Below are 24948 nucleotides of genomic sequence, written 5' to 3'. Positions count from 1 at the left end.
GAGCAAGGCTGCAGCCATCAGAAATCTAGGAAAGCTCCTATTTTCAACTTCACTCTGCACACATCTGTGGGTGCCCGGTGGTGACCACGCCCCGCTCAGGAAGCTTCTGCAGCCCACGCCACACCCTGACCGAGTTCCCCGGCCAGCCCCGGGAGTGAGGGCTTTCCTCGGAAACTCCCTCTCTCCTGCCAAAGGGCCCCACCCAGGGGAGGGCACCACCCTGGCCCCAGAGACGGCCCCAGGCAGCACGTGGAGGTGGGGACAGGGCGGCTGGCCCGCAGGATGACTCAGTGGGGAGGGTGTCCCCCTCTCCCCGCCAAGGGGCTGTGCGCCCCCACAACGGTCTCACTGCCCGCGAGCGATCCCCCCTCTGGGTCAAAAGGGCCACGGGGGTCTAGCCGGCGTGTTCACACTGGCCTTCCCGGGACCAGGAATGTGGGGGCGCACTCAACCAGCGTGTGCTCGGTGAATGAAGCTCCTGGGCGGGGGACAGAGCCGTGGCTGATTCATCCATGAGGGACAAAGGCACGTTCCCCACCTCCGTTGGGTTCACACAGAGCAGGGGGGCTCCGGAGGCAGGATGCCTGAGTGGCACCTGGGCCTACCACCTCCTGCCTGGTGGCCTGGGCGGGGAGGGATGAGCCCCGTGGCCTGTGTCCTCATCAGCAGGAGGGGGAGGTATCAGGCCAGGCAGGCTTCCAGGACTCAGTGAGAGACGCCCCGCAAGGCCCTCAGGCCGCTGGATACGCACTCAGCACCCGGTCCGGTCCACGGCGGCTAGCAGGGGGCTGAGGCCTGGGGTGAAAACCCCCAAAGAGAGCCAGGGTGTTGGCTGATTTAAATCAGCAGCGTTGATGAGCCTGGAGTGGCAGACCCTTGGCGAGGTGGCTGCCTGGGAGGCGGGAGGGCTCCGGCCAAGACGTAGCTGCTTCAACAGCACTGTTCTGATCCTAGTTCTGGCTGTGCATTATTTATTTCATGATTTTCTTAAAAAAAGAACCCCAAAAAACGCCACCCAGTTTTGTCTCCACATGGGTAAAATTTTAGGTTTGAACGACTAATGGCGTCAACGTGTCACTCTGGGAGCGAAAGCCGTGTGCCGGGGACCGTGAACCCTGGGGCCCGTGGGTCCCCTGGGGTCTCTGCGGAATCCTGGTCCCCTCCCATCATTCGGGGCCTCCCCCTACCCTGCACCCTGGGACGAGAGCAAATGTCACGTTGATAGCCGGCTCTGGTCCGGGCGAGCACACACCTCTCCCCGTGGGCCTCCCTGACCTCTCCCGCCTCAGCCTTCCGGAACTTACCATGAAGACAATGGAGACCAAGTTGGTGACGTAGGCTGGGAACCGATCTCTCCAGGTCAGCTTCACCTTGTCTGTCTACAACAGGAAACAATGTTGGGTCACCTGGTGGGAACCGTCGCGGAGGAGAGAAGTCTGTGCGCGCGCGGTGGGGCATGGGGACTTGGACAGACAGAAATACTCAGAACACCTTTGAAAAAAAAAAAAAAAGCTTGCGGGCGATGCGTGAAAGCAGACGCCTAGCGTCCAAGGAGGGGCCTGGGGTCTTACCACCTATCAGACGATGTCATGTGACAGAAAAAACAGCGTTTAAAAACGTGGTTCGTCTGCGTCCAGGGCGTAACAGACCCAAACACCTTTCTAAAGGAGGCACTTAGGCCCACGTCTGGGAGAAGAAGCCTGCGTCTGCGGCCAGAGTCTCCCGTGGAAGGCGAGAAGATCTAAGAGGTCTTGCCCTCTGCCACCCAGACCATAATAGTTATTTTTCCCTCTGCAGGGCAAGCCGAAACAGGCAACTAGCATTCCAAGGTAAAAACGCTTGTTGCCGCGTAGCAATGGCGAACCGTGGCGACTCGCGGCCCCAAGGCTCCCTGGCTGAGGGACGGCCCCGTCTGGCGGGCCCGTGAATAGCAGCAGCTGGTCACCAACCCACGAGGTTCCGAGAACGGGGGCAGGTTTCTGGACGGGGACACGCACGTATCAGGTCAGACGACACTGGCGAGGGCGCCGCACGGGACGCCGTGCGCTCCGGGGCCGGGTGGCATGCGTGTTAATGGAAATGCGACAACCGCTGGCAGGCAGCCGTGACAAGCAGGACTCACGAGCTCCAGGCAAGGCCGGAGCCCCCTCCCCGCCCCCCCCCCCCGCCCCCCGCAGACCCACTGGAGCCATGCAGTGACATCTCAACACACATGGGCACGGCTCGACGGGTGTGGAAGGAAGGCAAAGAGGCGTGAACGTGAGTGTTAAAGAAAAGAACACAACAGACTTCGTGGAGGAAACACACAACGGACTTTGGTCGTCGGCAAACAAGTCAAGACTCGCGTTGCCCCCGAAACAGAAAAGTACCAATTTCACCCCCGCCATGGCTGTCTTAACCCTCTGCTTCCATTTGTTTGTTGACTCCTCTGGAATATGCCGGCGCTTCTGGGGGCGGGTGGAGGGAACAAGAGAGCACTGTGGGGTGAAGCGTGACGAGGCTCGGAGGCCGCGGGGGCCAGGCCGATTCGGGTTCTGAGCGTTTGCAACCAATAAGAGATGGCAGCAAAGGTCGGGGAACGGGAGACCGGGCTTTCGCGATGGCCTCAGCGGGGAAAGGCTGGCAAGGCTCTGAAGCGCCCGCTGGGGACGTGGCCACCGTCATCTCCACGGCGCGCAGCACGCAAAGACAGGTCACTCTGAGCGGTTTACGGCGGCGAAGGAAGCCACGCCCAGAAGTGCAAGTTCATAGGCCAAGTAAGGGGTGGGTCTCTTTTTCTCTGGTAACTGAATCTGGTGCCAGAGCTGGGGAACAATTACAACCATAAAGTAGCCGCTAGGGGCCCAAGGAAACCGAGGAGAAAATCCGGGGTGTGCCCGCCAGGAGCATACGGGCCCTGGGGTCGCCATCAGAGCCCTGCGTGAAGGAACCAGGTACCTTTGCTGTTCTCACGATCACAGCCAAGAGGCGGAGTGACAGGGTCCGGGAGGCGCCCCTGGCACGGCTGCCCAGATCCACTGTTGGGGCTTGGTTGAGTCCCGCGACCTCAATGGATGTCACGGGTGCCACAGAGCCTATTGCTAAGAGGTGCCACCGTGAAGCCACGGGGTGGACTGTCTCGGGGGCCGCACATCCGACACAGGCTGGGGGCGGGGGATGCTGCACGGAACACGGGTCTTGGCGGCCCACAGTGAGGTCTGCGGGGCTTCCTGGACAGCGGTGTCCAGGCCTCTCCCTTTAGGAGAGGGAAATGAGGTCGAGAGAGCCTGACGGGGCTGATCAAAGCTGCTGGGCACCTGCTCCAGACGCAGCGTGCACGGGGATGTGCATTCGTTTTGATTTAACTGAAACAATGACCTCATTTGGGGTGACGACTCACGCCCGTGTGGCTATCTGCAGACTGGAGTCCCACTCAAACCCCAAGAGCGCGCACCCCCTTCCTGGGTGCAGCGGGACTAAGCCGGACTTCTGCCACGTTCCGGGAGCTGTGGCCCGAGACGAGGGTTCTGGTGCGCTCACTTTATCCCCCAGAGGGGACCGTGCCAACTGCCACCTCTGGCCGCTCGGAGCGAGCAAACCCCGTCCGCGTGCCTCAGTAGGAAGATAAACCCAGGGGTCCGCCTCAGCAGCCCCAGAGGCTGGGGGGTGTGAGTGTGGACCGCGGGGCTCAGGGAGCGTCTCTCTCCCACCCTTCAAGGACAGACACAAACTTCCCCAGCCGCAGGCGGAGGCTGATGGGGGCCAGCGCCCTGCACTCCGGGCTTGTTCCAGGGCACGTAAAACACCTTCCTAAGAAAACAGCCACGCGCCTCTAGAGGTGGGCCAGAAATCAGTCTGCAAACACGAGACGGCCCATTTGAATGAGAGGTTCGGGGAGAAGCAAAGTCCCTGATTATCAACAGGTCGTCATCTTGAGACCAGTGTGGAGCACTTCTCTCTTGCCCCCACGTCTGGGGGGGAAACAGGGAATTGGCCGTGTGCTCAAGGGTGCTGGCTGGGCAACCCCTTCCTTCAACACGGAACACAAGGGCTGGACATACTGAATGTCAAGCGTCCTGGGAAAAAGCCCCACGGCTCCCTGGCTCCTGGTGTGGACGTGTTGGCTGAGGTCTGAGACGCCCCTAGGATAGATCAAGGAGGGGGACCCACAGCAGAGTTCGGAAAACTTCGGCCCGCAGGCCAAACCTGGCCCCTTGCTTGTTTTTACGGATGAGGTTTCACTGGCTCACTTGTCTACCTCTCGTCTATGGCTGCGGTTCACCTACAAACAGAAGAACTGAGTGGTCGTGACCGAGGTCTGCAGAGCCTAAGATATTTCCTCTCTGGCCCCTGTCCGGGGTCCGGGCCCTGGTCTCCACCGCCGACGGGCGCACAGTGTTTTATTACTAGGAAAGCCACCTGGGCCGTGGCCGCCGTACCTCTTTGCTTTTGGATTCCTTCCTAAGTGACTTCTCCAAAACTCTGGCTTCGTATTCGGCTCTGGGATGGTCCTGTGGAAGGAAACCAAATCCACGCGGGGCCTCGTTAGCTGTGAGTTTGAGCGCCTCGGCACGAGCCCACAAGACAAACTCAGCCCTTGGCCTCGGGCGCCCCGTGGGGGCAGTTCGTCGCTGGCTGCTGCCCTGTGCTCCACCCGGGACCCTCCCCCTCGCTGGGAACCCCGGCCCCCTGGCGTCCGTGTCCGGGAGGCAGGTCGTGTGTGCGAGGCCGCGGCCCGCCCCGCACCCCCCACCCCCCCCACGTTCCCGTTGCGAGCACCCAGCCACGAACTGGCCCCCAACATGGTTGTGGCAGGAGCCGTGGGGGTCGGAAGAGACGGCAGTGAGCATCAGCGAGTGCGGGCAGACGAGAGGCGCCGGGCCTCAGGCGAGCCCAGAGCAGGTCAGCGAAGGGGGCGCTGGAAGGAAGAACGAGGCTTAAGAGAGGCCTGGAGGAGGGGGAGGAAGCAGAGACCCCTGCCCACGGTGGAAGCCGGGAGCCGGGCAGCACAGACGCGTCAGCGTGCGGGAAGGTCCCTCTCCCAGGAAGACGGGCCACGGGCAGACAGTGGAGTGACAAAAAAATCCAAACCTTGACGGCCTCCTTCGGGGCACCAGGACGTAAAAACAAAGACAAAAAGATCGCGTTACTTTGTGCTGTTTTTTAAAGATAGGCTGCGTCCTCTCGAGATCGTTTTCTCAAGAACTAGGAAGGAGGCAGGTACGCACAGCGGGCGAGGCGGGCACGGGGGTGGGACCGGCCGTAGCCGTGGCCGCCCGGGGGGCTCCTGCAGCTCGTGGGGTTTTGGGGGCCCCCAAGGGCCGGATGTCGGAGACCGGGGGTAAGGGCATGCGGGCCAGCCAACTGTGCTGGCTGTCGGCCCGGGGCTCAGACCAGCTCCCGGCCAGCTGTGGGGGGGCGGGGCCCCCCCGGCGGGCGGCTCACTCCGGGGAACTCGTTCGGGCTGGGGACCCGTGTCCAACGTCCCCGAGGGGTAGAACAAAGGGGGCTGCCCCTCACCCCGGACCCCACTCTCCTTCAACCACAGGCACGTCATTCTAAATCTTCTTAAAGAAGAAGGAGACTGCTTTCTGTGCTACTCGAGTATTTCTATGGAAAGTTACAAGGAAGGCAGCTTGCCCGGCGGACGTCCAGGTGGATGGCCGGGCCGTGGGGGCAGCGTGCTGGGTTCCATGTGGGGCAGCACCCCTAAGAACTGCCCGCCGGTGGTGGCTAGCTGGGGGCCCGGTTCTGGGGCCTTTCCCGCGGCTGGGCCCTGCTCCAGATCTGCTGACCCTTCAAGATCCCCTCAAGCCCCACCGAGTGAGGACTATTCCTCAATCTGTATTTGAGAGGCGAGGACACTGAGGCACAGAGACTCGCCCAGGCCACAGGGCGAGGGCGGTGCTGCATCGGGACGGGACCCAGCAGCCCGGCCCGAGGGGGCGATCTTGTCTCTCGAAGCCGCTGTGGTTCTCTCACCCCCTTGCCTACCGACGGCACAGGCAGCACAGAGGCGGCACCAGCCTCCCCGGCTGACCAGCGGCGGGCCCTTCAGTCTCAGGAGGGAGCGCGGTGTATGGAAAAACACAAGAGGGAGGTTAAGAAAATCAGTGGAAGGGATTTCCCCGGGCCGCCTGGTTGCCTCAGTCAGAAGAGCATGTGACTCTTGAACTTGGGGTCGTGAGTTCGAGCCCCATGCCGCGGGCAGAGTTTACTTTAAAGATAAAATAACATAGGGGCGCCCGCGGGGCTCAGTCGGTTAAGCGTCCGACTTCCGCTCAGGTCATGATCTCATCGTGGTTCACGGGTTCGAGCCCCGCATCGGGCTCTGTGCCGACGGCTCGGAGCCTGGAGCCCGCTTCTGATTCTGTGTCTCCCCCTCTCCCTGCCCCTCCCCTGCTTGCACTCTGTCTCTCTCAAAATAAAATGAAATAAAATAAAACAACATCAACAAAACCCATAAAAACTAAAAAACAAGAATGTGTTTTATAAAAGGAAGTCGTGGTCGTGGGGCCACACGATGAAGCTCCGTCCTGTGCTGCAGCTGTGTGTGGGGGCCGCTTTCCTCTTTAGTCCCTCCCTGGCCGGAGCTACTGATCCGGGGCGGGGCAGTGGCCAGGGGCTTTGGGGCAGGGGTCTCCCCAGCCAGGCCTGACTGCGGCCCTCCCAGACCCTCCAGGCCGCCCCAGACGTGACGGGGTCAGCGCGGGGAGCCTGGGCACGTCCACGGGAGCTTCGAGATCACAGACTCGACCAGACCCCGCGATCTCAGGCTGCCCTGCGAGTCCCCAGGAGGCGACCGGCTGGGGGCAGGGGTGGGGCGTGGGGATCGCAGGGACAGACCCGCTCACCTCCTCTTCCTCGAAGCCGGTGAGGTCCCAGCGGTAATTGAGCCGCATCTGTTTCCGCTTCCAGTGCTCCATGAAGGTGGCGGCTGCAGGCAGGGAGGGAAGGCAGAGTCATCGACGACACAAGGGCACTCTCGTCCTCTGCACCATCTGGCCAGCGAGGGTGACGACACTCTGGACCGAGACCTTCACGCGAGTTCACCTGTTCTGCCTTCCCTCAGACCCCACAGGACAGGGACGCTCACTCTCCCATTTTACAGATGGAAAAACCGAGGCACATCGGTATGAGCTGCTGAACCAGCCGGGCCCAGCCAGGAACCAGGAACCTCTCCAGGTCTTTCAAATGGGGGTGATTTCATCGTGGGAGCTGCCGCCCAGCCAGCGGGAGAGCCCAGGAGACAAGGTCGGAGGTGAGCGGCCGGAGGTGAGCGGCCGGCGGCTGGAACTCAGCAACAGGAGGCCGCTGGCCGGGCAGGTCAGGGAGGTGGGATGAGAGGCTGTGCTGTCAGAGCCCCGCTGGGCCACCCCTGAGCAGCCAGCGTCACAGTGGGGGGGGGGGGGGCCTTCCCGTGGGTGTCAGAGCCACGGAGCTGGCGAAAGCCTCTGCCAGAGGTGCCCCGGGGAAGCAGGGGACGCGGGCAGAAATACCCCATCCCTCCCTTGGCCCGCCCTCTGATCTCCAGGGCCTTCCCGTTGGCGATACGGGGCACGGGAAAGCGAGGAAGCTGCAGAGACGGCCCCACGGGCTACCGAGGTGCGTCCAGCAACCACATGCTGAGCAGCGTGGCCGTGGCCGTGGCTGCTGGGAGAAAGCTGGGCCGGGCGGGCCGGGCTGAGGCCGCACTATCTCCCAGGAAGGAAGACGCGAGGGGGTTTCTCCACCCGACGCCCGTTCTGGAAGGCACCTCACTCCTCTGTCCTGCCCGCCGGCCCGTGGCAACCCCTCCTCTCAGTGCTCAGGCCGAGCAAGTGTGGGAACGTGCGAGGGTGGGCCTGCTGACCCGCCCCGTCCGGCCTCCCGTGTCCTCCCCGTCCCGGCCTGGCCCTCCCCACCTCCGCCCCTGGGGCCCCACCTGCCCGTGTGCTAACACCACCACGGGCTCAGGAGGACGCCCCTCTACTGCGCCCTGTGCTTGGAAGTCACCGGCGGGTTAGCCCGACCCTCGCAACCCATGCCACGCAGTAGGAAGGATTTCTATCCGCGGATTTACCAACGACCACAGAGACGCAGGAGGTTGAATGCCATGCCCAAGGTCAACTGCAGGACAACAGCAGGGCTGGGATTTGAACCCGATCCTGTTTGGCCCCAGCATCTACACTTAAACCTGACCGGCCCTCTGTACGGACGCTCGCTCGTCTTTAAAGGGAATAATAATCACAGCGAAAAGAAGTCTGATAATTGGCCAAACTTGTACTGTCGTTTTATGGATGAGGAAACAAAGGCACAGAGAGTTTAACACCTTTGCCCAAGGTCACCTGGTATTTGACCCCAGGCACTCTTGCTTAGAATTTGTGCCTGAAATCTTTTTTTTTTTTAATTTTTAAAAAAATGTTCACTTATTTTTGAGAAGACAGACAGAGTGAGAGCAGGGGAGGGGCAGAGAGAGAGGGAGACACAGAATCCGAAGCAGGCTCCAGGCTCGGAGCTGTCAGCACAGAGCCCCATGTGGGGCTCGAACCCACGAGCCGTGAGATCCTGACTTGAGCCGAAGTCGGACGCTTCACCGACGGAGCCACCCAGGCACCCCCGATCATTTTCTTTTTTAATGTTTACTTATTTATTTGGAGAGAGTGAGCGAGTGAGTGGGAAGGGCAGAGAGAGACAGGGAGAGAGAATTCCAAGCAGGATTCATGATGTCAGATCATGACCTGAGCTGAGATCGTGCTGTGACATCTTAGGACAGATACCAGGACCCTCTCCCAGAGGTATCTGGGTCAAGGACCAAGACTGGAACCTGGTGGCCAGGAGTGGGTTTGGTATACAGAGCAGCCTCATGTGGCTTCGCTTATGTCTAAGAAATAAAAACATTTCATATAAAATAATTAATTTCCTGCTTCTTTGAACCTCGGAAGCATTGGCACCAGGAGGCTGGAGCTGTGGGGAGACCGTCGTTTGTCAAAGGCTGGGTGCAGCTTCTCCGCTTGGCCACAGACCCCACCAGGCCCCGCTGCTGGACCCTGGCACTGAGGCTGTCGCTCCAGCTTTGGAGCCAAGGGATAGAGTCTTTGCGGACTTCAGGCCTGGCCGGCAGCAGGGGACGTGAGGGCTCACGCTGCGCCCGGGGGCAGTCCCGGGGTCTCAGCTCAAGGGACACTGTGAGCGACTGGGCTCACAGGCGAGTGCCCGTCCTTCCCAGCTGTGCTCTGAGCCCTGCCCCCACCCCGACCACGCGGACAGCAGTGGGTCTCGCGAGGTCCCCTCGCTTCCCGCGAGGTTCGTGCCAGCGTGACAAGGGGGTCACGTCGCACAGACGTGATGTGAGCCCCGCCAGTGTCTGCACGCCCCGTCTCTTCCCACCCCAGCCTCAAGGCCTCCACGCGGGGATAACACACCCCTCTTTACGGGCGCCCCAACTGAGGCTCTGAGCCATCCGGTGACTGGTTCATCAGGGGCAGAAAACCGGACCCAGAACAGATGCCAAGATGGGCCGGGTCGGGGTGGCGGCCTCCCCCCCCCCCCATCTGAGGGCAAGCCGTGTACTGAACGTGGTCAGGGCGCAAAAGAATGGCCACATGGCCTCACCACCGCGGCCAGCGGGCCCAAGAGACAAGCCCAGGTCCCCGAAATCCAGAGCCCGGAGGACCGCAGAGCACGAAGACAGACGCCTAAGAGGGAGTCAGGCCAGGACGGAAGCAGGCGCTCGAGCTATAATTCTTCTTTCTTCAAACATTTGTCTTTGTGACACAATGGTCGGCAAACACATGCTTGTAAGGGAGCCCGGAGGCAGCAGGTGAGCACGGGACCCGGGAGCCACCCTGGATCAAATCCAGGTGTGAGCCTGGGCACATGACCACCCCGCCCCTGCCCCCTGCAGCACCCCCTTCCCCCGTCTACACTGGGGGCTCGATCACAGAGCCTACTCTGGGGGCCTCACGACCCCCCTGAGGATCGTTCCGAGGACCCAGCTCTCGTGGAAGGATCGCCACCGTGTCTGGGTGGGATAAACGGCCACATGTGGTATGGTTTCACTTACAGGAAACACCCGGAGTATTTACTGGTAAACCCGTAGAGACAGAAGGCGGATCGGTGGTCGCCAGGGGGGGGGGGGTGGGGGGGGGGGGGGGAGGCAGAAGGGGAGCTTGTTAAAACTCAGATTCCAGGGCACCACGGAATCTGCATTCTGGACAAGCCCAGCAGGCCGCCCGTACGCAGGCAGGCGAGGGTCTGAAGCGCCGACCCGTCCGTCTGTCCTCCCAAACCTTTGCCACCTGCTCCCCAGCCCATCTCTGGGGTGTCAGTCCCCGGGGCCCTGGGGGCAGGCAGGGCTCCGCGTCAGCCCAGGGGCGCGTCCTCCTTGAAATGCCACCCACAAGAACTCCTCCGCGTGGGGACCAGAGGCGCACCCCCCTGAGAGCCGCGGGTCCGGCAGATGGACCTTGAAAACGCCCGTGACCGCTCAGCAGGGGACGGGGCTCGGGCGCGAAGGCCCCCAGACCTTGGTTTCCTCACTGAGTCACCAGGAACCGTACTTGCTCGCCCCGAACAAGGGTTAACTCGCGAGCGGCCACTGGCCGTATCGCTCTCCCGACACCCCCTCCCTGCTGGCTTGGGGGGCTTGACCGGGCCCAGCCCAGCCCCCGGAGGGATGTCAATCACATCTCCGCCATTTCATTAAGGTCAGGGCCACCTTTCTGAGCCTTCTTGCAGCCAGAGCTCAAATCAAACAACCTGCTTTGTTCTGCACGGAACTGACAAGCAGTTAAAACCCCATCATTATGCCGTAATTCCAGAAAATTGATCCCAGCAAGTAGCTAAGCGGGGCTCCGAGCTGCTTTGTGGGGCACCTTATCAGAGGCTTTGAAATGTCACAAATCCCAGGCGGCAGGGAGCTGACGCCTCTGGGCCCCACGTGTCGGCGCAGGGGCACGCGGACCCCACTGCGGAGTGGACGTGAAGTTAGAGCAGCGGGAGGTGACACGGCCCGGCTCCCGCTACGGGCGGTGGCAGGTCTGGTGGCTCTGCCATTGTGCCAGCAGAACCGTCAGCAGCCGGGTACGGAAGAAAGGACACAAGAAAGACGTACCGGTGGGAAAGGTGGTAAAACGATCCCCTAGAGGGAAACGAACAAACGGCTGAGCGAGGGATTTAAAGAAAACGAACCTCGCCGTCTCGGCCAATTACGCGTGACGGCGACTGTGCGAGGCCAGGGCCGAGGGGGCGTCTCCTTCTGCCTCCCATGCCCCAGCCCTGCCCACCTCCACCCCCCCCCCCCGCCCCGGCTCTTTCCTGTGGCTTCTGTCTCAATTCACAACAAGCCCCTTTTTTCCTAAAGTAAGTGCTCCATGGGAGTGGTGTGGCCTTTTTGTTATTTTCTCCCCCAAATGGGAGTGTGTATGCTGAACTTGCACTTGACAGACGGGCGCGTTGTCGTTTCTCTGTGGTGGAAATGAAGCTGGGGAAGGTGTGGGCGGGGAGGGGGGGGGCAGCCAGCAGGAACACAGATTTGCCCCTTTCCGTACATCTTGGGGGAGGAGGGGTGGACGCATACGTTGGTCTATCTATCAAGGGCCGGCCGACACCTTTGGGGCTACCAAGTGGCACTGCCCTGCACCTAGTAGGTGCTCAAGGAAGCGTGAGAGGAGCAGGCTGGCCTCCCTGCACAGGTGGCAGAATTTGACGAGATCCCCGCAGGGCCGGCCGGCTGATGGGGCCAATCACACCCTCTCTGTGCTGCAGCGTCCCCATCAGAGAGTGACCACCGACCCCTTCCCCCGCCCTGCTCCAGGGCTGTTGGGACGGCACTGAGGTCACCCACAGCAGGGCCCTCTCCCGGGGTCTGGCACACAGTCAGCCCTCGGGGCAGGTTCTGAGGGGAGGGAGGCATGTTTGGGGGCAGATGGGGAAGCTGTCCAGGTGAGAGCAAATCGGGGGCAATGCCATCGGGAATGAGGAAGGCCCGTGTGGAGCACGCGCGTCGGTGGGAGAGGGTTCACGGTGCAGGCAGAGGGAGGAGGGAGGAGGGGCCAAGGAGGGGGCTGGAGAATCAGGAGGCGAGGGCTCAGGTTCTGCACCTGCCTCTTCTTTCTGGTTCGCCAGAAAGCCTGGGACAGCGGCCTCAATGTGCTCATCTGTCAAATGGGGTCATCAAGCCGCCTACCTGCTACGGCCACTGGGGGGCATTACTGAGCACAGCAGCTAAGCTGCTTGCACGGTGCCTGGTGGAGAGCAGGTCTCCCCTGAACGGGGTGAAGTGACGTGTTTGACAGAGGCCCCCAAGCACGGGGTGAGGGATCACCCTGGAGCTCCAGCCTGCCTCCAGGGTCCGGGCTGTGTCCACAGTTTCAAGAACTAAGTGTTCGCTGAGCCAACGTAACAGCTGACACAACGCGACAGCCAGCACCAGGCACGGGCCCGTCGGTGTCACCAGGAATGACGCACCCAACGTTCCCAGCGACCCCCAAGGTGGCTTGCATCATGATCCCCATTTTACGGATGGGGAGCCTGGGGCCCAGAGAGCAGAAGCAACTTGCCTGAAGTCACACAGCTCGTGGGTGACTGAGCGGGGAGACCCGACCCCGGGTCTGGCCCGGGAAGTGGCGCCGTTAACCTCTCGACTGTATGCGACTAGCCCGGTGCAGGGCCGACCCGGCTGAGTGTGGGATGGGACCCAAGCGTCAAGCCTGTGCAAGCTCTGCTCCACCGGGCCGGGGTGGGGGGGGCAGGCGGGGGAGGCCGTGTGCCCAGCCAGCAGGTGTCCCAGGCTCCGTCTGGGGCTTCCTGGGACCAGACCGGAGAGGCGGGGGGCGGTGAGGGGTGGGGGGGGGAGGCGGCCCAGCGCTGAGGTCTGGAGGGAGCCCAGCGTGAGAACCACGGGGAGGCTGTTTCAGGCCGAGACCCTCGGCTCAGGCATGCGGGACAGGCGAGCCCAGGGCCGCTGCCGCTCGGGGAGCAGGGCCGGGCTGGGCCTGGGCGGGGGCTCCCGGGAGCCAGGGTGGATGGACAGTCCTGGATACGCTCTGTCACCCAAGTGTGCACGGGCTGCAGGTGCCCAGCGAGCGAGGGACGAGTCTGACCGCCGGGCGCTGGCTGGGCCACCCTTCCCGGGCTCGGGCGCGGCCTGTGTCTGCTCTGGGGTGACTGCCCGGGAGAGAAGTGCAGCGCCCCACGCACGTTTGCGCGTGTTCCCGCGGGCGGCCGTGGAGGCGCCGGTACGCATAAGACGACGCCTGTGATGGCAGGAAGCCAACGGAGCTCTCGGGGAGTTTTGGGCAGGAGCCCGTCTCTGAACACCTGGTACCGACACCTTTCGGCCGGAAACACGGGCGTTACGGCTCAAGATGGTTCATTTCTGCACCGAGCGCCCGGGACCTCTGCTCCCGCCCCCTGCCTGGGAACGGTCTCTCACTGGGCAGGGAGAAAATGGACACAAAGTGCTGCTTTGCCGAGGAGAAAGGCCGCCACCTATAAATTACGGTCTGTTCCACGATCTGTTCCGAGAGGCTCGCAGAAGCAGGCGTGTTCGCGGGCTGGCCTCCGATGTCCGTGCTCCAGGAACCCGGGGGGCCTGCTTGCTCCCCATCCAGAGGCCACGCCCGGGACAGGCAAAACCCAGGAGGCCGACGCCCTTACAGGCCTTGTCACGAGTAGAGGGGGGGACGCTCTAACTGTACCTCTCGTGCGTCACAAGAAACCAGCCCAGCCACGCCTGCCGGCTTCTCCTCAACCGTCGGGAACGGCCCGCGTGAGAGAGGAAACAAAGGCCCGAGTCCTTTCTCTGCAGAGTCACCTGGAGTCTGGGGGCTGGGCTCCTCTCAGAGCGCCCCTCGAGGGAAGTGGGTTGCGTGGGACAGCACCAGCAGCCCGGGGCTGGGGAGGGAGGCGACACAGTCTCCTGACGGCTGCTGAGCCTTCCTACAGGCCCCCTCCCTGCTCGGCCGTGCTGTGCCTCCCTCAGGATAACCCGGCTTCTCACCATTGGCCCAAGCACCTGCCGCGGAGCTCGCTGTGGTGACGAGCGTGACCACACGCTGTCCCCACTGCAGCTGGGTTGGCCCTCCCTTCACTTTTTTCCAAGCCGTCCCGATATCTGCTGCTCGGACTCCAGAATGAGACACAGGCACACCTTTGGCACAGCAGGCCGACGGCACTGGCTTCTGATCCGTCCCCGTGAGAACACAGGCCCCGGCTGGGCTTCTGGGATCCTCCTGCACCCTTCCCGCTTGCTCCCTGCCCCCGGCAGACCCCTTCACCCAGCCCCGCACCCCCGCCACAGGGCCTTTGCACATGCCGCTCCCACTTGACTCCTCGATTGTAACCTTCCAAGGGCAGCGGACACATCAGTTTTGCCTCCCAGGCTTCCCCGAACACGGGCAGCCCCCCTCGGCCAGGCACCATCACAACACATCGTCTCTACTTCTCACACTGCCCCGCGTGGTAAGCACCCCCAGCGGGTGCGAGGCCAGCGGCAGGACCCCCAGTGGCTCAGCTACGCGCTCAGCATCGGCCGAGGCTCCGCAGCCAGTGCCTCCGACCCGTGCCACGTAGCTTCCGGGGCGAGGTGGGGAAGAGGTGGGGCTGGAGTCCGAGTTCCGAGGGGGGTTTAAATGCCCGCTGGGCAGCATGGGCCGACAGTCAGAGGGGCACTGAGCCACCTCCGAGCAGCTCAGGAGCTTGGCACTGCTCACGGGTCACCCTACGGACCACTGGGGGGTGCTGGCCTGGCCGCCACGCAGGCCTGGGCACCCCGAACGGGTGAGTAGAGCCAGGGGCCCACGTGGAGGGTGCTTGTTGGGAACCACCCTGACCAAGCAGGCAGAGGTGGGGGCTGCAGCGTCGGGCCCGGGGCACGAGGCACGAGGCACAAGGCCTCGGGGAGGGAGGCGCCTGGACAGGGGCTCCTGCTAAGGCCACCAAGCGGCTCTCTAGATTCGAGGGGGGGGGGGTCTACACAGCATCTAAGGGGAGACGGTCCAGCTCACATCCTCACCGGGACCCATCCCACAGCTGGCGGCCACTCCAGTCGCCCCGACCCCGTTTCCAGCAAATGCAGAAATGTACCAGAGGAACCGGGCCCGATGCCCAGCCTTCTGCTCCCGGGCCTCCCCCGAGACGCCTCCCAGCCTGCCCCCCTCCCCGCCCCGCCCCGGACGCCCCGCGCTCCCGGGCCTCGCCGAGGATTCTCTCAAACCCCACCTTGGGTTTGAACAGACTCTCGTGGGCAGGGGAGGAGGCTGCCGGGCCGTGCAGGGGCGGGTTCAGGCCCGGTGAGGATTTCGGCAACGTGCAGCCCGGGCACCGGCTCTGCTCTGCCGCGGAGGCTGGCTCCGCCTGTCGTCCCTTCTCTCCTGCCGCGACAGACCTCCCCAGGCACCCCCGGGGCAGCTGCCGAGTCGGGAAGCACAGGTCCCGCCTTCGAGGATTCCGAGATTCCGAAGAATCTTCCCGAATGGAGGGCTCCGGTGCACCTGTGACGACCCGTTCCGCTTAGCAATGAACCGCCCGCACCGGGTTCTCCGTCTGACCGATCCTCGCGGATCTAGGTCACGCTGACGGGTAAAAACCGCACGCCTGGCTGGCCGGTGGCAGCCTCTGTCCCCACGTGCAGAATAAGCAGCTTCTCAGCCCATCCCTGCCCCTCGCCTGCCCACCGTGCATGGGGACAATACCGAGGGTGCGGAGCTCCGGAGGGGGCCCGGGAGGCACCGGCCGGGCTGTCCCCGGGCCTTCCTGTCTCTACGCCGAGTCCCTGCACCACAGGTGCTCAGCATCTCTGCCCTCAACGTCTTTAGAACCCAGCTCGAGGGGCTCACACCTCTTCCAGGAAGTCCGTCCTGACTTCCTCCTCCAGGGCTCTGGACCCGTAGCTCCTGTGCCCAGCTCCATCCCCTACTAGATGGGAGCCCCCGGAGGCGAGGACCGGGGCTCCGGCACCCGGGGGACAGGTCAGCACGCTGCCGCCCAGGGCCCGAATCCCAATCTCCAATCCCGACCCTCCACTGGCAAAGCTGTGACACGGCCACAGAGAAGCCAACGGGCCAGTCTGCTAATCCAAAACCACCTGCCCAAATGCACCCAACCGCCACGAAGCATCCCGGAGGAGGAGCTGAGTGCCCTGGACTCGGGTGGCACCGGAGTCCAGAGGGCACAGGCTCTGGAAACAGGACAGATCCACCCCTTGGACGCTCAGGAGCTCAGTGACCTTGGGAGAGCCGCACCAACTGTCTCTAGGCCTTGGCGTCCTTCCCTGTTGCGTGGGCACGCGGACCCTGCAGGGAGGCTCTGAGGATCTAACGAGCGATGTGCCCCAGGGCCTGGCCCCGTCAGCCTTCCCAGCATCCCCTGGCACTCCGGGTTCTGAGGCACCTGCCTTCCTGGGCCAATGATCCCGGTCCCGGGCGAGAGGGCTGCTTCTAAGAGCAGAGCACCTTCCTCAGCTTTGCACAAGGGGCTGGTGGCTGGGTCGGGAGAACCAGTCTGCCTCTGGGACACAGCCCAACACGGGGCGTAATCTCCCCCGACTCTCCGATGATCTCGAGGAGAAGGAAGGAAATGGAGGGGCCCGTGCAGAGTGCCCCTGCCCCCCAGAGCCGGGCGGCGGCTCTCTGCTTACCCCAGAGGGCCATGAAGACGGAGAAGAACACGGTGGCGGGGTTGTCGAAGAGGTGGCTGGCCCGGGCCGTGGCGCACGCCGAGCTCATCTTCCAGTAGCTGCAGGTCTTGTCGCACAGCGGGCACATGGTGATGTTGTGTCTCTGGTCACACATCTCCATGCTGGAAGAGAGGGAACAGCCTGCCAGTCCCCGGGCCAGGACGCGCAGGGCCTCTGCCCGCGCGGGCCGGACGCCTGCTCACGCTGAGATACGATATTCGAAGGCCATCGGCCGTGTGAGCGGGAAGCTGCAAGAGCGTCGTCTGGCCCAGACCGGCTTTGGGGACGATGAGACTCCCGCGTCCACTGACGGAGGAAGCAGTCCAGAGGAGGGACGGTACTTGCTTTGGGCCACACAGCAGAGCGGGGACGGGGTCCCGGCCTCTGTCTGTAGAGCCCGTGCCGTGCCCGGCTCTCGCCTCCTGCTCCCGGGTCCTCCTTGGACTATTCCCGCCCTCTGTGCCCCTGGCCAGGCCATCCAGCCCCAGACTCGGTTTCTCCTTCTGGAAGATGAGGAGAGGGGCCGGAGTAAGGCCCTCCCGGCTCTGGCCTGCCCTGCACTTTCTCCTCCCTGCCGGCCTGGACGAGGCACAGAGCCAGGAATAGACATCAGGCAGGAGTGCTCATTCCCAGGGGCTGAAGTGGAGGATGGTTTTAGTGTCTTGTTTCTGGCTGCGCACGGACTCATGTGCAGAATCGTGCCCGGCCCACAGCAGTCGGTGTTCAATCAACACCCGCTGGAAGGCTCCCGTCGACCCTCCTCTGCCCGGCGCGCGGGGGGCCTTTTGGCTCACTTCTCAGTTACCCTCAGCAGCTGTGAAAACAGCGTGAATACGATGTGTGTGCCAGGCACGTACGAGGCACCGGAGATGCAAAGACGAATCAGAGCGAGGCTGCTGCCTCGGGGCACCTGGGGGAGCGAGCGCGCGTGCGTGGGGGGCACGGGGGGACGGCACACGCAGGCGCTGAGCAGCGAGGCCCCCCCGAGCCAGCCGGCTCTGCCTTGGGGCCTAGCCTCTAGTGTTTGTCATCTGTGCGGCCTGGGGCAGGTTACTCCAACCCCTTGGGCCTCAGTTTCCCCACCCATATCGGGGGCGGGGGGGTGTGTGTGCTGGGAATGAAGCTGCCCCCGCGGTCGGCTGTCGAGAGGATTCAACGGGAAAGCACAGGAAGGCCCTGGAACGGTGGCGCCCACCGTTAGTATCACGGGGGTAACCAAGCCCAGACGGCTGTGTGTCCCCCTGGCTGAACCTCCTCTCTGCTGAAGGCCCTTGCTGGGTGGCAGGTGTGAGAGGGGGTGGGACGTCCCACCCTTGCCTTCCTGCTGACAGAGGCCGCCCGGGGCCACACGGCGACCTGGCCTGGGAGTGGGGGTGGGGGGCACGGAGGGCCAGGCCTGCCTCCCGGCCCTCCTCCGCGTTGGCATAAACGAGGCCAGCCAGACAAAAAGCCTTTTTCTGCTGGTTTTAAACCCTGTGCCGCGCCCTTCGTCACCTGCAGCCAAAGTAAAGACAAAGGAAGGGAAGGGCTGGTCTTTGGAGTGGATGGGTGCGGTGGGGCGGGCCGGCGGCTCCTCTAGGGGCAGGGCGGATGGGACTCCAGAGGGGACACACGCCTCCTGCTTCGCACACGGCACCAGGCGGGCCGAGGCCGAGAATCTCCGAGGTTCCTCCGGAATCCCCAGGAAACGCTGCTCGCCTCTCTCGCCGTGTCAGGGGGCGGTGGTGCGGGCCTGGCCGAGGGGACCTCGGCATCCTTGTGGGGGAGCGCACACGCCTGCCGGGGCAGAGCCTCCTGGCCGAGGCTGCGGCCCGTGGTGCTGCCCTCCAGGGGAGGGAGGTAAGGAGGTGCAGAAGTCCCCAGGGGTCCCGGCCACTGGCCAAGTCCCTCGGGGCTCTGGGGTTAAATCCCCGCCACACCTAGGCTACTTTGACGGCCACAGTCAGACCCAAGCACGGTGACCTCATGTCACATTAGCCAACAAAGGCGCAAGCTTCCTCTGGCCTGTCTGTGCCCAAAATAACCCTGGAGGGGACATAAGCCAGATTCCTTTACCGTTTTGATTCCGGGTGGGTGGAATACTTTAGGTGTTACTCATGCATCAAAGCACCATTTATACAAAAATTTGCCGGATATGGCCTTTCTGCACTGCTGAGTCGTAATGAGCCACTTTCTTGGCCAGGTAGAGACTCATTGGATCTTCAGTGATGGGAACTACAGACGAATTTTCCAAGCCACAGCCCTGCTTTGGAGACACCGGGCTGAGTCGTAAGGAATACACCCGAAGCAAGGGATGTTCTAGGACTTTCCCCGAGGGACTGCAAGCTCGTGGAAGGGGGGGCCAGCGGGCAACCCCGGCAGGGTCGCTGACGGAGGCAGGGGCTTGTTCCGCGCATGCAACCCAGTTCCCTCCGGCTCCGTGTTAGCGAGCCGAGGAAACAGTCGGAAGGGACCAGAGAGACTCCTTGCGCACTGAGAAGCGGCCTCCAGGCTCCCTCCACTTGACTCGTGTTCTGGCTGCCATGTGGGGAGAGCCACACCCCGGCACGAGGCCAGGCCGCCTCGGGGACCCCGGCCTTCTCCCACGAGCTCCCCATGCCTGACGTGCCCGTCGGGGGACGGCAGCGGGAACGTCAGCTCTGAGCTCAAAGACCTGGGTCTGCCCCTGCGCCACGTCCCAGAGCCCCGGGGACAAGGGAAGCTGGAACCAAGAAGAGAGGGACCCGGGGGCTGAGCCCAGGCAGGGTGGTTTGTCCCCTTCCCGGAGCTCACCGGGAGGCAGCGGATGTTCTCATCACATAGGGACTGAAAGCTCAAAGCGGGGGAACAACCCTCCAAAGGACGAGAAGGAGTCGGATGCTCAGGGACGTCTTCCTCCGGACGGGAGAGCGCCTCCCAGGGCGTCTGTGCTCAGAAAGGACGCCCGCGCTCAGCGCTCGAACCCGCGGCCGCGGCTTCCTGGGGGGCCGAGTGCCAGGACGAGGGGTGTGGCGCCCGCCTACCTGGGGATGTTCTCGTCGACTGTGGCACATCCGTACAGGAAGACGATGATCCCCACCACGGACGCGGGGATGAGCATCTGGGTGTACACGCCCAGCCAGGCAAAGTACAGGCCGATCTTCTCCCCAAAGTACTTCCTGCGCCGCGGGGCAAACAGAGACCGGCTTGCGCTCGCCCCACACCCCTGCCCGCCCCGCAAAGGAGCGGCTCCAACCGGGGCCCCGGCTTCTCCCGAGCAGGACTCGGAGGGTGGGTGGGGGCCCTGGGAAGGCGGGGTGCTGCTGGCGGGGGGGGCGGGGGGGCTACCCGGGGGGGCTGTCCCAGGTCCCGGTCAGCGTGAGCGCAAGATGCCGAGAGGACGTATTAAGGGTCTCTGGCGCCTGGAGGGGCTTACGTGAGTTTTGACGGGCTGGACTCCCGTCTACAAGCCCCCACAGGACATCCGTCGCCTACTCCGCTCCCCTTCCCGCCCCGGGAGAGAGGACGGCTCTCGTCTTTCTCCCGACCCACAGACTCAAGAAGCCTCACCACTCAGCGGGGTGGGGCCCGGGCTGCGGGTCGGGGAGGAGGGGGTGAACAGGACGGAAAAGAGTCTGTGGGCCCGGGGGGGACCTCGGGCCCCCTACCCAAGCTCAAGTTCAGACAGGCTCCCGGGTGCGGAACAGTCAGTGCGGTGAAAACGCACAGGGACACGCATCCGACGGGCTGCCCACCAGGGACTCGCCTCCCACCGCCTCCTTCTGAGCAGCCGGGCCCGCTCGCACCCGGCGACCCCCTCTCACCTGACCAGGTCGATGGGCTGGTACTTGTAGAAGACGCCGTAACTCGCCCACTCTTGGTACAGGAGCTGGGGGAGAGCAAGCAGTGAGGACCAGTGGAAAAGCAGCTTTGCTTCCTAGTCTTGGCTTACGGTGCGCTGTCCGTTCGTTCAACAAAACCCCTCGAGAGCCGGCCACATGCCGGGTACGGTGCTGGGCACTGGGCTTTTGGAGGGGAGCACGGCGGGCACAGCCCTGAGCCCCGGGGCTCCCGTTCGGGCAGGGGAGACCCACACAAACCCTTCAGCTCCCACGAGGGTCTCAAAGAACCCACCGCCGTGGGAGCTGAGCTGGCAGGGGAGGCCGGTAGGGGCCTCCTTTTTAATTTCTTCTTCTTTTTTTTTAACATTTATTTGTTATTGAGAGACAGAGAGACACAGAGCATGAGCAGGGGAGGGGAAGAGAGAGGGGGGAGACATAGAATCCAAAGCAGGCTCCGGGCTCTGAGCTGTCAGCACAGAGCCCGACACGGGGCTCGAACTCACAAACTGTGAGATCGTGACCTGAGCCGAAGTCAGATGCTTAACTGACTGAGCCCCCCGGGGACCCCCAGCTTGCGGGGGGGGGGGGGTGCTCCTCAGCAAGAACGGGCTACTTCTTTAAGTGCGGGTGAGGACGGGAGAGAAGCTTCTAGAATCCCTATGGAACCCTGACTCTACATGATTTGATCCGGAATTGATCTAAAACAGCCCAATGCTGTGAGGCTTTTCCCTTCAGGGTTCTTGGTTGTCCCAGTCAGACACCATGTCATTCTTCATAAAGGACAGAAACCACCAGGCTCTGGGAGCAGCGAAATACCGGTGGCAAGATTTTTAAAAACCTCACGGGATGCAAAGGGAGCTCGACGTTCGTCTCCCGAGATGCGCTGTCTGATTAACATGGCTTCCTGAAAATCAGCACACACCCCATTGCCCCCCCGGGCTTTAGGCAGGGATGGTATTGAGCTTGGTAGATGGAAGGCCGTGTATGAACACGTAGAGAGCATCCTAGGAAAGACACCAGGTTAGGGCTGCAGGTTTTATTTATTTTTTTTAATTTTTTTTTCAACGTTTATTTATTTTTGGGACAGAGAGACAGAGCATGAACGGGGGAGGGGCAGAGAGAGAGGGAGACACAGAATCGGAAACAGGCTCCAGGCTCCAAGCCGTCAGCCCAGAGCCCGACGCGGGGCTCGAACTCACGGACCGCGAGATCGTGACCTGGCTGAAGTCGGACGCTTAACCGACTGCGCCACCCAGGCGCCCCTAGGGCTGCAGGTTTTAAAAAAGAAACCCCACTCCCGTGGCTAATCGATGCTTTTCCAACCTTAACGCGGAGCCGAAGTCACACGGCCAGGACCCTCTGCGTGGGGCCGCCTGCCTCGGCTGGCACCAGGCAGGGAGGAGGAGCGAGGCAGGTGTGAGCACGGCCCCAGGGGCCCCCTGCTCCCTTCCGTGCGACACGGCTTGCCTTGTGACCTCCCCCCATCTCTCAACACTTAAGTTTAACATTTTGGGGGGCGGGTTTCCCAGACTCACATCGTGCGCTGGTCCCTGGGAAGCACACTACGCCATGTCCCCACCACAAACACGCCGTGTCCCCCCACCCTCCCCGCCCCAATTCGTCATGTCGAAGCCTTAATCCCACTGTGCCTGTATTTGGAGATGGAGATTTTGTGGAAGTGATTCTGGTTAAACGACATTGTGCGGGTGGGGGTCTGATCTGAAGGGACGGTGTCCTTCTAAAAAGAGACACTAGAGGGGCGCCTGGGTGGCTCAGTTGGTGAAGCGTCCGACTCTTGGTTTCGGCTCAGGTCACGATCTCGCGGTTTCGTGTTCGAGCTCCGCGTGGGGCTCTGCGCCGACAGTGCTTGGGGTTTTCTGTCTCCCTCGCTCCCTGCCCCTCCCCCACTAGCACTTTCTCGGTCTCTCTCAAAATGAATAAACTTAAAAAAAAAAAAAAGAGGGGCGCCTGGGTGGCGCAGTCGGTTGAGCGTCCGACTTCAGCCAGGTCACGATCTCGCGGTCCGTGAGTTCGAGCCCTGCGTCGGGCTCTGGGCTGATGGCTCGGAGCCTGGAGCCTGTTTCCGATTCTGTGTCTCCCTCTCTCTCTGCCCCTCCCCCGTTCATGCTCTGTCTCTCTCTGTCCCAAAAATAAATAAACGTTGAAAAAAAAAATTAAAAAAAAAAAAAAAGAGAGAGAGAGACACAAGAGCTTTCTTTCACCACGTCTGCGTGGAGAACATTGTGAGACAGCAGCCGGCCGCGAGCCAGGAAGAGGGCCCTCCCCTGAACTCAGCCCGGCTGACCCCAGGATCTTGGGACCTCCAGCCTCCAGAACCGGGAGGCCATGAACATCTGGGGTTCTGCTGTCGGTGGCCAGCCCTGACGGCCTGCCCCCACTGCCCCACAGGCCGGAGCTGACAGACGTGACCTTTACGTGCACGAGACATCTTCAAGTAACTCTCTGAAAACCAACCGTGTGCAAACGGTTCGCCGGGAGGGGTCCTGTTTCCACGGACCAGGGAGTCGGCGGTCCCTAGAAATGACCCTCCAACTCTCCATGTCCTCGGGATCCTTGGCAGCTCTGAGGAACAGGACTCAGGGGAGAACGTAAGTTCTCTCTTCAGAGCGGGGAGGCAAATATCATCCTCAGGGAAGTATAAGCAAACCTCGCTGTCAGAATCCTGGGTTTTGCCTGCTCTGATCTTTGTAAGAGGAGCTCTCTTCAGATTTTAAGGCTTCCTCTAAGTGCTACGCACGGTGTTCAGCCGGGTCCACGTTCTGGAGGACTAGGGGCCGGGCCGGCTGGTGGGCGGCCTCTGCAGCCCCCTACGGAACTGGGGTGCATGGGGTCCCCCCAGGAGCTAGAAGCCCCACTCCTGTGCCGAGATGCGGGCTCTGCTGGGCCCCTGGTGGGCGTCCTGGGCACGGAGTCTGAGTCCCGAGCGCCAGGTGGGGGTCTGGGGGGGGACCCCCTCCCCTCTGAGCCCTGTCCAGGACAGACACTCCCCTCTGAGTGCGTGACAGGCTCTCCTTCCTCCCTGGTCTGGGGGGATCCCCACGGGCTTAGGCCTAGAGCTGGGGCCTTCTGTGTCTCAGCAGGCCCAGGTATGCAGAAAAGAACGCGAAGGCCCCCCAGTTTCACCCTGCAAAGCGCCAACTTTGACGAGGGTGCGGGGCACCTCCGGAGAAGCGAAGCGGCCACCAGTGACCCGGGTGGCTTCCTCCCCGAGCCGAGATCAAGCTGCCGCCGCGGGCCACACGCAGGCGGGGGGGGGGGGGGGGCCCCCCCGGGGGCCGGGGGGGGGGGGGGGGGAAAGAGGGGGACGAGGATTTTGCCGGGGGACGGAGGCCCTCTCAAAGGCATGGCCGGCCACGTCACGCCGGTCCCCGTGCTCCCTGGCCTGCCCAGTGACACCGGCCTGCAGCAGGCCGGCCACCCTTCACCGGTACGTGTGGCACACGGTGGCTTCCTACGTGACCACTTTACCTCCACGTGACTCTCTTCCCTTCAAGAAAAGAATATCAATCACCCTGCAGCTGTCAGCGTAGAGAAATCGAACTCGAGATTTCCCTGTCACGGTTGGCAGAGCTCCAAGGGTGCACCTCAGCCTTGCGAGCAGGGTGGGAGGTGTCAGGGCCCTGGGGTCCGCCGGCTGGGGGCTGGTGGGCCCAGTCACAGTGACCTAAGAGCCTCCCAGAGCCCGGGCCTCAGAAGGAGCCCGGCTCAACCCACTGGCATCTCTCCTGCTCAGACCTCCCTCCTGGGCCCATGTGGCTGGGCAGGCCTGTTAGGGCACTAACGCTGTCCTTAATTTGTCCCTTGCTGTCTCCCTCTAGCACGAAGGCCCAGGAAGGCCAGGTTTGTCTGTTCATGTTATCCCCAGAGCCTCTAATAGGGCCTGGGGCAGATAACAGGGTCCTAGTAAGTAACTGGGGAAGGAAAGAGGGAATAATAGGTAGGGTCCTGTGGCTCTCAGTCCAGCACAGGGATGGAGACAACTCAGTTGACATCTGGAGCAACTGCCCTGCCCCGTGTCCCCGGATGAAGGAACGCTCGCTCCCAAGGGCCCTGAGGATCAAGCTGACAGTTATAGCCGTGCTCAGCCTTGGGTCTAGCCTGCCTCCTGCTCAAACATCCCTACTGTGCCCCTGCTCCTCCAGCTCAGCACAGAAAAATGGCCTTAGCTAGATTGCAACCCCCTTTCCATCCTGTGAGGTATCTTGGGTCAGGCACTTGGGGCTATTGACACTGATGGGACCAATAATGGGGGAACCACAGACTTTGTCACTGGAAAGGCAACATACTCAGAACCAGGTTGCTTAAAATGAAGCCACACGGGAGAAGGAGAAGTTCTCCAAAGCTCTGAGTTAGGACCCAAACACTTATCTGGGACATTCCCCCCACCCTCCGTCCCTTCCACCTGTCCACCCACCCAGCATCCCCACTCATCATCCATCTATCCATCCAACTACCCACCCACCTCTCCATCCATCCCACCCATCATCC

The 24948-nt window shown here is 62.6% G+C and overlaps 1 protein-coding gene across 1 annotated transcript in view; it reads right to left on the bottom strand.

The window, feature by feature from the left end:
* The window catches only part of ANO1 (anoctamin 1), a 72689-nt gene that overhangs the window by 21027 nt on the left and 26714 nt on the right, over positions 1 to 24948 (bottom strand). The window contains exons 10-17 of the mRNA XM_040465805.1: positions 20422 to 20486; positions 19642 to 19776; positions 16601 to 16761; positions 6834 to 6916; positions 5071 to 5082; positions 4419 to 4490; positions 2370 to 2447; positions 1168 to 1379 (exon numbers count right to left, since the gene is read on the bottom strand). Coding sequence (XP_040321739.1) covers positions 1168 to 1379; positions 2370 to 2447; positions 4419 to 4490; positions 5071 to 5082; positions 6834 to 6916; positions 16601 to 16761; positions 19642 to 19776; positions 20422 to 20486 — 818 coding nt within the window. The remainder of the gene's footprint in view (positions 1 to 1167; positions 1380 to 2369; positions 2448 to 4418; positions 4491 to 5070; positions 5083 to 6833; positions 6917 to 16600; positions 16762 to 19641; positions 19777 to 20421; positions 20487 to 24948) is intronic.

This window comes from Herpailurus yagouaroundi, unplaced genomic scaffold, assembly GCF_014898765.1.
Source record: "Herpailurus yagouaroundi ecotype Mexico unplaced genomic scaffold, PumYag 569, whole genome shotgun sequence".
In the NCBI taxonomy this organism is placed as follows: Eukaryota; Metazoa; Chordata; class Mammalia; order Carnivora; family Felidae; genus Herpailurus; species Herpailurus yagouaroundi.
This window is presented reverse-complemented; position numbering and strand designations above follow the sequence as displayed.